The 12492-nt window shown below is 35.8% G+C and overlaps 1 protein-coding gene across 3 annotated transcripts; it reads right to left on the reverse strand.

Moving 5' to 3' along the window:
- Window positions 1-2651: 2651 nt before the first annotated feature.
- On the reverse strand, window positions 2652-12492 carry LOC145689080 (uncharacterized). Of its 3 annotated transcripts, XR_014132086.1 has the most exons (4): window positions 12386-12492; window positions 7947-8034; window positions 4542-4649; window positions 2652-2827 (listed from the first exon to the last, which is right to left on the reverse strand). XR_014132086.1 is itself a non-coding variant. In XM_081763207.1 (3 exons), exons 1-3 carry the CDS (start codon window positions 12441-12443, stop codon window positions 2787-2789), a joined length of 207 nt encoding a protein of 68 aa, XP_081619333.1. In that variant the 5' UTR covers window positions 12444-12483; the 3' UTR covers window positions 2652-2786. The 3 variants fall into 3 exon arrangements, 2 of the variants coding, with proteins under 2 accessions (XP_081619333.1, XP_081619332.1); XM_081763207.1 differs by lacking the exon at window positions 7947-8034 and having other exon boundaries at window positions 12386-12483; XM_081763206.1 differs by lacking the exons at window positions 7947-8034; window positions 12386-12492 and adding an exon at window positions 7094-7922.

Raw genomic sequence — 12492 nt, forward strand, 5'->3', positions numbered from 1 at the left:
TACTATTGCGTACAAACACGGCGTACGGATGTATGCTACAGTGCTGGGTGCGTCCAGAGGAAGCAGGCGTGTCAGCGATGGTGGGTATGCGAGTTGGTAGTGAAACAAATGGTTTTTGGCAATGATATTAGCTTTAATAGGACTTCATATTAGTAAAGCTCCACTTGTAAACAGTATACTGTGTCTTTTACAGAATTTCAACAACTGACATTCGTTATTTTCGTGTAATTCTATAAAACGCAAACAAGGTATGTCAGAATCTTGACATATACGCGCTATTACCACACTGTCTTTTCCACCACTAAATCATAGCAACTGTACTTCTCCGCCAAACAGTCACTTCCGCCTCCGCATATAATATCCCTTACAATATCAAACACAGCCTACAGAAATCTCTATTCCCTTCACCTGATTTTCCCTTACTCTTCCACTCAAACCAAAATAAATTCTCCAATTCACCCTGTAAATTTCCAAAAATTGGTCCGGCGATACAACACTTACACGGTAAAGTCCTTGCACAAGCACAACGTACAGGGATTTAGTAAACGTTACCTTGAACGTAAGCACCAGAAGCCGTAAACACAACCTATACAAACCAGTGTAGTGCAAGGTGCACATAACCATGTGTATGGAATACTTACCCTTGCACTTTCAATTCCATACTCTTGATTTTCCTACATACGTTAATGGCACCCAGGGAACAGTCGGAATATTATTCAGATAAAGTCACGAAAATTAGCATGTTGTGCATGTTTTTTTTTTAAAAAAACTAGATTTAAAATGTACATTTTGTAATCAGCTTAACCATGAAAAATTGTTTCAAAGGAACTATGGCATAAATTACTGTTTGACTACTGAAATATAATATACATTTTAGACAAGTTAATTCATTTAAAATATCCAGATACTATTATAAATACAAAATATTCCATTTACTTTTATATGTGACTCGTTTGATTGGTTGCTGGAATCTTTTCAATCTTCATTCAAATAATGCACAGACAACACATCAACCGAAAACACACAATATGGCGTATGTTCATGTTACCTTATTGTCATGGATACATTCTTCGGTACAAATTTACTGTACCCATAAATCTTCCATGTACCCACTAGTTCATGGGTAAGGGCTGAGATGCGTTGTGTACCCACTAAAGTCTTCGGTACATTGAATTCTCATAGGTACATCAGCAAAGTTCCTTCTATTTCATGGGTAATTGTGCAAAATCATGAGTACTGTTTTTAGAGTGTATCAGCAGTGGAACAACTGACCGGTGGAAGATTTATCGTGAGTAAGTGAATAATTAATTATTCGAGCCACCTAGCCACCTTTTTATTGAAGGAAAGCAAATAGAAATGAAATGAAAGGTTGAAACCATCAAATAAAATTGAAAAAATCTACTTGACCGCTTGTAATCTCTTAATGTTCTCTTAATTTGTGTAATTCAGATTCAGCAACACATTCTTTGCACAGTTTAATTAGTTTTTTTTTGAGTTGTATCGTAAAGTGGTTTCTTTGTTATTCGTTAATATTTGTCTTGAAATTAATAATTTTCATATATTTCTATTTTACGGTCAACCGTATGTGCCAAGCTTCGGGTTTTCGATAAGATATAAGTTCGGATGTAATTGTGATTTGCCGTAGTAAAGCTCGGGTGAATGCTTAGGTTTATAGAGTTTTAACAACGGCAAAAAAAAAAAAAAAAAAAAACACGATTACAAACACATAGTGACCATGATAGGACAAAATGATCAATCTTCGGATGTAATTGTGCCCGAAGATACTACTGATTTACTTGGTAAACACGAAAGTATTTAGAACAGGTATTGTAGTGTTTGCGTATAGATTCCAGAGTTTGAGTCACGTAGTATATGTAGCAAACTAGTTAAATTTAATTTCCTTGGAAATAGTTCAAACTTGTGAAAAAGGAAAGAGAAAATAATAAGCAGGCTTTAAATAACATAAAATAAATTTAATTACTATAGAAATATTACTAGTATAAGTTTTTCGTAAGACATTAAAATATAACATTTTTATCTTTGTTCGCAAAGTTTTCCAACCGTCAACTTCCAATATTACGCACAGATGAATAAACACTAATCAGCAGATCACAGCCAAACACACACCAATATAGACATAACCTTCTGTTTACACCTTTATTTATACTTATGCTAAGAATATTGTGAGAAAATAATTATAGGATACGTGTTAAGCAGGGGAGGGGGCAATTGCCCCCCCCCCCCAAGAGTTTGAGGAATACATATACTTTAATCATTGTATCATCATCAATCAAATCCTTCAGACGTCTTCCTTGTGACAAAGTGATCTGTACGATTCAACATAGTCATATATGGGACTATGCGAAATAAGAACGAAGATGTAGCTATTTACAATATATAAGTTATCTGCATATAGTATTTTTCCACATTACTTGTAATAATAACTAACTTAGTGTTGTTCAGCTGTAAATTTCTCCTCAAGGGATAGAAAGAAAATAAGAATAGAACATGATTCAACTAGGAAAAAAAACTGCCTTTTCTGAAACATGAACCTAATTAATCATTAATAACCGAACGTCACGTTTGGATCGTAGTTATCTAGCATCTGTGTAGCAAAGAAAGATATGCTTAATAAAACAAATGGGTTACACACGTACAATCTTTTATTCAAAAGCTATCATACATGAAGGGATTTTTTCACCCTTTCAAAATATACCTCTAGGGTTTTATAATGTGAGCATTTGCATGTTCATTTCAGCTTCAGTCACATCGCACTTTATGTGTGTTCATTTGCCTGTCAACATCGCGCTTTGTTCATCCCTTTTCCCTACAAAATGGAAAAGGAAAAAAATTCTGTTAAAAGACGAAGTGAATGCAAATATTCATAAAAAAATAGCCACAGAAAAATCTAATAATTACGTTAAATAAGTATGGATGTATGGAAAGTAGTAGGGAGATGACACTTGTTGGAATTACTCGCTTTATTATTATGATCCAGTCATAAGACAATGAGACCTGTTTTGCTTGAATTGAAAAATCTTTTCGCTAGAAATATGTAAGTACATGTGATGCTGCGAATCAGTCGCGCTTCTGACAAGAAGTGAATATAATACTAAGTATTAATTATAAACCAACAACGAACTTTAAAAAGCAGAGAAAGCACACGAAGTTTGGATTTAGTTCGCATAGCGATGAATATATAAAGTTAGCCTTTAAATCAGTAATCAAGCCAAAAGGCAAAGACAAGCAACATAGCTAACTGTCCAGGCCAATCGAGGCACACACACATTCCAGTTCGAGCTTTGGATAATGACGTTTGTCTCTTTTATTCATTGTTGAACATTACTGTCCCTTGAGGTAAGTAAAAAATTGTTTCAACGAAAGAAAAAAAACTATCCATTGAATTCATTTACTTTCTTTTGTATCAGATGTCATGTAAAAAGTGGAAAACGGAACATATGAAGCCAAATTACTAGCATTACTTTGTTACAAACCTTGAGATAGAAGTTAGAAAGGAGCAACTAAGTAATAAACAAAATACAATATTGATACAAGTATTTGCAATGGGATGACCAAAAATTACCCGAACCGTACAAAAAAGAACAAGATTTCCGCTGGACACACACACACAATGAAGATAATGTGAATCAACTGTGGTGTAGAAAAGGGTGTCTACTGGTACTTGAAATACTGGTAATCTACTGGTATTTGATTTTCTTACTGGAAATATTGGAATGTACTGGAAATTATTGTCTAATACTGGAGAAATGTAAAGATTTCCTTTGAGACCCTTCAAGATGGCAGTCCCATTATCTGGGTGTCGGTGATGATAAAATGAATTGGTCAAACATTGAAAGAACTTGGTAATTCGAGAAAGAAAATCAATAGTGTTTCCTTTTTTTTAACCCACTAGTTTCTATGCATTCTTTCCATCAGAATATTGAAGAACTAGCTTTATCAACACATTTTAGAGCTTCTTGAATATCATAGTATGACCTTTTTTTTTAAATCCAGGCTGGTGTTTTGAAAATTTGCAAGTCTAGACGTCAACTCCAGTAAACACCCTGTAGAATCCCGAAGGACGATCGCCCCCAAGCAGTCTTTTGGCATGTTTATAGTTTATGTGAAAGTATATCGTGTAGGATTTCTTGGGACATGGCAAAACAACATTAAAAACGAAGACTGCCTGGCCTGTATGGAGATAAAAATACAGAACTATAATAATTACAATAGCCACCTACACTGGCGCGCGTTGGTCATAAAACGTATTTAGTAGCGACACATCCCACTTCGTAAATGGGTTTCCATGCCTATCGCGGGTGCGTTACACATGCAAAGAGAGTGTATTATTAATTTTACAACGACTTTTCTGGACTATTAAGTAGGATCGCACAATGGTGTCTTTGGTGCGACATCAACAATACATTATAATACAGAATAATTTTCTGTATTATAATTGATTGCTTGAAGCTTCCGTTCACCACGTCGACTAAGCAAGAGCAAGCAATTTACAAACCTAAAAGTGTCAATATGTTACTTACGTTTCTCTCTTTTCATTCTTTCCGTAGCGTGACGAAGCAAGCATTGAACTGGTCTTTTGATCTCAGCATCTGTAGCAAATTTGCTGGACGCGTGTTGCCTCACTGTCTCTGGAAATATAACATTGCTGAATGAGAAAAACTGGCAAATTTCTGCAATAGATATGTGTGATAACAAGAAGGAATATGAAATATTCGACATGCATTTCAATAGGTGAAATGAGGTTCCAAAAGTTATGGGATACAAAGATAATAGGGCTATCGTGCTATGCCTTCTCGAGCATGGCGAGTGCAGCAACTTGGAATGGCATGGACTCGACAAGTCGGTGGAAATCCTTCATAAAGTCTTGGTTGTTGGCTATTATGACGTGATTGTTGCAAGTAAAACGTGTGCACAAATGGTTCGTACGATGATATCGTACATGTTTCTATTAACTTTATGTCTAGCAGTATAGTTGGCCGATTCATTGTTTAGAATGCTCTGCAAATCAATCGCGAATAATTTTGGCTTGCTGATATTTTCTAGGTCAATCGGACTGGAGGATCCAAGAATGCCATATAAACACGCACCACATAATTACAGGCCACAAGCTTGTAACTGCCTTGTTGACAACTTGAGTCTACGGCGTCTAGAGTCTCCGCCACATACGCGCTCTACCATCAGTTCGTATCAACTGGGATCATGATCAGTATGGCTATCCGGCATATTGGCAGTTATCAAGAGCAACACACACATTGATAGTTTTCGTCGTAGAAGCAACATCACGGTCAATGACCTTTTACAGAAGTTCAAGTAACAGAAGTCGAGTGCTATGTGCATTTATATTTGTTTTCCGCAACACATGAAGTGGTTCTATACCGCTATCCCATAACTTGTAGGACTTTAGTGTATTTCAAAAACAACATCCTAATTTTATTTAAAATCACGAAGCATTTCAGACACGTGGTAGCTTGTAATTCTACCTTATAACTAAGTTTAGAGGTTTTTCAAAACATGAGAAATATTTGTGTACTATACCATACTTCATTCTTATCGAAGTTGGTTGTTTTCAATGTTTCAGTTAAAAATATTTCTCGGACATTAAGAAACACCAAAAAAATACTCAATATATTGTACACATAGCGAGAACATATACCATTATATTCACGATACATACTAAGATTTATCGCACAACAAAAAATTTTCGAAGACTGGGCTTCAGCTAAATGTTTGTCTCCGACGGTGTGGACAAGAAAAAAAAAGAAATTAAATCAAGATAAAAAAGAAAGAAATAAAGCAAATTTTTTAGGCACTCAAGGTGTATCTGACACATTCAAGCCGGTTGTCTGGTTGTGTAGATTTATTAGTTTCATTTGGTGTCTCTTGTGGTTTGTTTTTTGAAAAATGTTGATTGATTTGTCTGTTGTAGGTATGGTAAATGCCTGTTTTATTGATGATTTTTTTCCGTATGTAGGTTTTTTTTAAGAACATATTGGCTGAGCACATATGTAACCATGATCAACGTTTTTAAAAAATGTTCTAGAAGGGTCTTAGCTCTTCGTAGTCTCCTGTGGCAACGGGCCTGCTACATCTTAAACATACACATAAAACTGAATAAAACTGAATTAGAAACATATTTGAGGCTGGCTACTCTTTTGGGATTTCAAAACTCCCTTACTCCAAGTTTTCTCACAAAATTTTACACTAAGTTACTCAAATGGGTACTTTCGAATTTTGAAAATAAATAACACACTTCAGCTATACTATAGTGGATAAGAAGAGCTAAGTAAGGAATTGTAGAAGCATAAGAATATTTTAAATGTTACAGAAGTTATAAATATGTATCTCTATTTGGCAACTTTCAGTCTGAAGCTTAGCACAATTTACATTACCATTAGTGCACCACAAAAATACAGTAGTCTACCTCTGTATGCACGTTTACATTACAAGAAACCTAAACTAAAAGGAAAACGTAAATTTCAAGATGATTATCAAAAACAAGAACTGAAAAACTGATTGATACTACTCTAATTTAAATTTAAAACTTCACAGCATGGGACCTAAAACTGCAAGCAAGTTACGCCACAAACGTTCCTTATACATTTAAAAGTGATCACCAGCATAACAAAAAATGAGTAGTAAAAAACTGCACAATTGTAAGTTAAAATACTTCGATTTGACAAATGTACATGACTCGCACATGTCCTGTTACCTATAATTTATATGTATAACATAGGAGAACCGAACTACCGCTCTTCTTTTAATCACGTAATAGTTTACTTCTTTTAGTGCTCAGCCAACAGAAATGGAGATACTATCTGTCTCACCCATAAGAACAGTAGGGGTTCCTTTACAATAAGTCATACAGAAACAAACTGGTTTTGCAGTGATTCTTATGTTTTCAGTTAAGCTCAAATTTCCCGTTTTTTTAAAAAAGAAATCCCTGACTTTTCCAGAATCTTCAAATTCAGTGGCTTTTCGCGGTAGGTGGCAACCCTATATTTGTCGTTTGTAAGAAAACATACATTTTCTTCTCGTAACTAAATATATTCAACAGATACGGAGCTAAACATACCAAACGTCTCCTAAATGCTGGATCATTTGCAATCCTCCTCTCACACTCATAGAGGTCGTCCAGCGTTTGAAGAGGGAAATTCTCCAGCGGCGATCTTCCGTTATATTCCTCTACTCGTTGGTTATCATTCGTCTTGAACGTTCTAATAGTGTCTAACTTTTCTTCTGAAGACAATCCACTTCCCGATATGCTTTCATCATATGTTAGCCTCTGTGAAGAATATAGGGGCTCCTCCACATCTAAAGTATTACCTCGAACATTTGCTGACACGTAACCAGTGATCGGGGACGTTCCATTGTTTGATTCAATATTAACTTCCTTATCTGATGATACAGTCTTCTCACAGATAGATAACATTAATTCATCTGTCACTTCTTTTATCCGTCTTCGTAAATGCCTCGAAGATATGCAATCTGCGGATTTTCTCTTTCTTTCCATTTCCTAGAATTAGTGAAAAAAATCAATGCTTGAAATTTCAGCAGGGCTCGCAAAAGCCATGTTTGAAAACAGAAACAGCTTTGAGTTTAAAACCAGACTTTTTTTGTTAGTGTTTAAACCAGGTTTTTTGGTTTAAATTGATTTGCTTTAATTATTTAGATTACATGTGAATAGAACTAATTTCGTTTGACCTTAGCTCCCTCATTGCTGTATGGTTAGCGTACGCGCCTTTGATGCGGGAGACTTGGATTCGCGATGGGTGCTCATGTGACTCAGATTCCACGTTAAGCTGTAGTTGCACTGCTACTGAGAGACCCTCCACTCCAAGCCCAGATTGTCCTTAACATCTTTATGTAACAGCGGAGACCTTATGAAGGATGGAACCTAATGGTTAAAGTGGGATCAAATCACTTACCCAGTTTCACCCAAGAAAAACTGTCCTCCGTCTGGCCTGGAACCCAAGACCTAGCTCGACCCTCTGTAGACTCATGTACAGAGGAGACCTGAAAGAAATGTGTTATATTGATCTTGCGTACTTGTGAATATTTAAAGTTACTTTAGAAAGACAACTGCACAAGTGAAATCACTGTACAGATTATTGAGGTGAGCGAGCCTTTTTTTTAAAAAACAGAACTAGTCCCAGGTATTTGGTGACCGAACTTGGCAGGATAATAGCCGACTAAGTTTCAGAACTAGAAGTTGCGAAACCTTATTGGCTACATCCACATCTTATCAATTGGACTTTTCAGTTTTAATTTTAAAGTTCCAGACTTTTTTAAGAAACAAACGTCGCTTTTAGCGAACTGGCTATTATACAGTGACAATAAAATAAATTTTAACACCATGTGCGTTGATTTCCTCGGGGTTTTCCCATTTCCTTACATTTCTTTCATTTCACCATTTCACTTATTATTATCATCAGTCTAATTTAGCCTAGGGCATAACCCTAGGAAAATTAGTATGAAAAATATCTGCTTATGAAAAATCACACCGGCACGATTAAAGCGGGAGCTTTTCGATGTAAAAAATATATATATACCGCTCAGCTCTGTACTGAAACTGCACAATCCCGATTCACAGAATACTATCCGCATTAGAATAAAGTGAAGTGGGCGAAGCCCAAATTCTGTTGTTCCCTAGTAAAAAATCAGATTGTAATTATGCTAAGGTACTGATTGCACCAAACCAAACAAGGTGCTTTTTACGAAAACTTGTATTTTAAGCGCATGCCTTATCTTCATTACATCATTTTTATCGATGTCTACTTTCGGAACAGCCTTTTATGTTGTGAAAGGGCTCACCAACCTCCTGTTGCATAAGGATGTTAACGCTACACAAACTTAGTTATATGTAAACTAAATGAATAAAGAAATCAATTTGAACAAAAAGTAACAATGTAAAAAAAAATATGGTTTAATCAAATTCTTTTCTTTCGACAAAACATGGTTTCTGCCAACCCTGGCAATAAGATGGATTTATGAACAGTAAGCACAATACGTTCTAGCTTTCCATTACTTTTACATCCAACACCGCCTTCCATCACTCACTGGCCGGTGTAGGACAAAAGCTCACTAGACCTTTTGTCTAAGCTGACTAAACATATAAATAAAAGAAACATATGACTCGGATAGTCATCCATATTTTTCGATTATATTTGCGAATTACCACTTTTACGTAAATCACACCGTGCAGATTAAGAATGAGGTAACCTGTTCCATCCAATATTACCCTTCACAAATATTGTTTTTCTATTTTCCTCCTCTTTTCAGAATACAACCCTCGCTCAGCTTTTACAATTTGAGTTACTGCAGTACTTTTATCTTTTCTTATATTACAAATCGTTGTCATAAAAAAATCTAAACTAGTATATTTTAATATATTAGCATTAAATTAAGTTTGCGTATTTTGCGAATAAAATCCAATAAAGTGCGTGAAGAGTGCAGTTGCCTAACTGGGATGGCATTTAGTATCTCCCCCAACTCGATCCATGACTTCGGAACTGGTACTGCAGCTCAGTGAACCATTGTGCTAATGAAAGAAAAAAAAAACTGCGGGGTTTCTCACCCTTTTCGCTCGTTCAGCTATATTTCGTAACGCAACTAAGTCACTGTTTTTCAGTGAAGGCAAAAACCATGGTTTTTATTGAAAAAACTAAAAAAAAACGTTTTTTGGGGTTTAAACCAGGTTTATTTGTTTAAAATTATTTGCTCTATATATTCATATCATATATGGACAGAAATAAGTTTGTTTCGCCTTGATGTTATTATGCAACAGCCTGGTTATGCTGGAAGGGGTCACATAAGCTTAAAGCGGAATAAAAAGTGCTTCTCGAGTTACATCCGAGAGAAATTGTCCTCCATTTGAACTCGGAACCAGGACTAATTGGCCACAAATGCGATACGTCTGCCGACTCACTCACGAAGGAATCCTGATAAAAATACGTTGTACTGATCTTTACATGCTTCTTAATATAGCTCTCAAGAGTCATTTCAGAAGGACAAAAAGATAAACAGTTGCACAAGTGAAAACATTATACTGAATTACATATGGACAATTTCAAAGTACAACGGAGTACAGAAGAACTAATTTAATTCAAGTTAGTTAACAACGACTTATATTGGTCCAAATTAAAGAAATACAACGATTTAATTTGCATATCACAAAGATACGAATTTTTGGGTCCACTTTGGCTCAGACTCATTTATACATAAATAGATATCGAAGATACTTCTCATTTCACTAAATGCCTCTCGTGGGGTCTGTGTGACCCTCCCCCTCACACACAAAGTACGGAATTTCGATGCATTTTATCAATAGTAAACATTGAAACAAAACAACATTTAGAATGTATCTTTGATTGCAATTACATAACAATAATAACTACAAAAAATCACAAAACAAACATTTATAAACTCACAAAAAAAAAGGAGTTGCTTTTGTAGTGTAATCTTTTTGAGTAATGAATGAATAAAACAGCTGGTTTAAACCAGCCAACCCTGCTTTTTTTAATCAATATCACTACCGTAAAAGACTGGAGGAGAAACAAAAAGCAACCCCCTAATTGAATTTCATTAAGACCTTAGTTCTTCGCATAAAATCTTTCGTCACTGGTGCCTGATAACCCGTATCACGCTTCACAGTCTCGATATTTGAAAATTCTAACCTTTCAACCTCCGTTACGTTTTGAAGGGGTTCGACTATTATTTGTAGTTGTAATTCGCAAATATGTTCGGGGGGCTTCTAACACCGTTCGCTCGCTCAGGTAGACCTACATTTCGTAAAGTAAATAAACCACTTTTAATTGAAACATTAATATAGTGGAGAGATGTAACTCAAGCTACGTAAAAAAAAAAAGCCTCCACCGTACCCTTTAAACTGTTTCATTGCATCGTCTTTGCAAGTTTCAACACTATGATGAAATTTGCATGAGATACGTCAGGTTAAAATTTGTAAAAAGGCAGATTCTGCTGCGCTGCTTTTAAGTGCAACACTGTTGTGTTTGCTTAAGTCACTTCACAACAGAAAAGAAACACAAAACATATGATGAAAGCAGTTTTAATTGAAAATAATCAATGTTCATCAATTTCGTTAATACCTTGGCGGGTTAACTTTAGCAGACGGCTCTACCAAAAGAAAAATTTATAGGTCGAAAAATATTAGTAGTAAAATAGTAAAACGGTAATATAATTGTTTAAACTCATAAACCATATGGGGCCGCGGTGGCTCAGAGGTAGAGCGTTTATCTCTGGTGCTTGGGGTCCCAGGTTCGATCCCAGCTCGCGCCAAGTGAACTCTGTGGTGGACAAACACCGTCTCCTACCTCTTTCTTCATTCCACCATTTCATTCATTTCTGATCATCACCGTTTCCCTTAGCCTCGGTGCACATTCGTGAGACGTTAAACTAGATATTTCATTTCATTCAATTTCATAAACCATATGTGGTAGTAAGTAACATAGGAAAGTATGTTATGGTGGAACTATTTGCTAAGGCAGAAGGCGGCTGAATACAAGTTAGGAACGAGATGGTAAGTGGTGTATCTGAAGATTTGGGAAATGGTTAGAAACAATGGTTGCAGTGCAAAGGCAAGGTTCTAGATTACTGGTCCCCCTTCCCATTGAGCAGTAATAAAAACAGAAAACAACGTGCCCTGCGGGGCTCTAATCCGCCTTCACTCGCTAACGCTCGCTCGGCAATACTGTATCATTTAATTGTACAAACTTTAGTACAGAAAGAAATCTACCCATCTACTAATCCACATCGGGGACCAGTAATCTAGAACCTTCCCCATGCAAATCATGTGTCACTTCAAAGGAAGAAAACAACTTGCCCTGCGGGGCTTCTAAGCCCCTTCAGTCGATCAGCTATAAGTTTTGAGGAGCGTTTTGTAACACTAGTGCTCCAAATCTAGTAAAAAATAACTAGACAATATTTGCTCATCTTCGCTTTACCACACATATCTTAACAAAATCCCAGAGGCTGGTGCTGGACACTAAATGGCTGCTTATCAGTTTGGTACATCAGGTACAATGCAGGTTTTATGGTAAATCAGTTTGCGTGCTTATTCTTAAACTGAACGCCATATTTTCAGCATGAAATAACAGTGTGAAATAAGAATAAGAAGGTTTTAGATAATTATTTGAAACATAAAAAGTGAAAAATATTTTAAAAGATTCCGACCTATTGTAAATCTGCCCATATTAATCCATTGTTCATAGCATTCCTGCTCTGTTGAACTTTAAACATTGAGTACTACGGCTGTACGATCACCATTTCATCTCTTTTTTTACAACTAGAATAACAACAACTCTTTTTTTTTTTTTAAATCACTAAAATTTTCATTTCACACACTTACCGAAATCAATTATACTGCAGACTAAAATCTGTTGGAACACAAAATATTCCACTAACATCTACCACTGCGTCACCGCTGAACCTCACGTATTCCTTCCAATACCACAA

This window comes from Thermobia domestica, chromosome 7 (assembly GCF_964235325.1).
Source record: "Thermobia domestica chromosome 7, izTheDome1.hap1.1, whole genome shotgun sequence".
Lineage (NCBI taxonomy): Eukaryota > Metazoa > Arthropoda > Insecta > Zygentoma > Lepismatidae > Thermobia > Thermobia domestica.

Coding starts and splice junctions, on each gene's coding strand:
- LOC145689080 (XM_081763206.1), bottom strand. CDS start 7,531: ATGGAAAGAAAGAGAAAATCCGCAGATTGCATATCTTCGAGGCATTTA.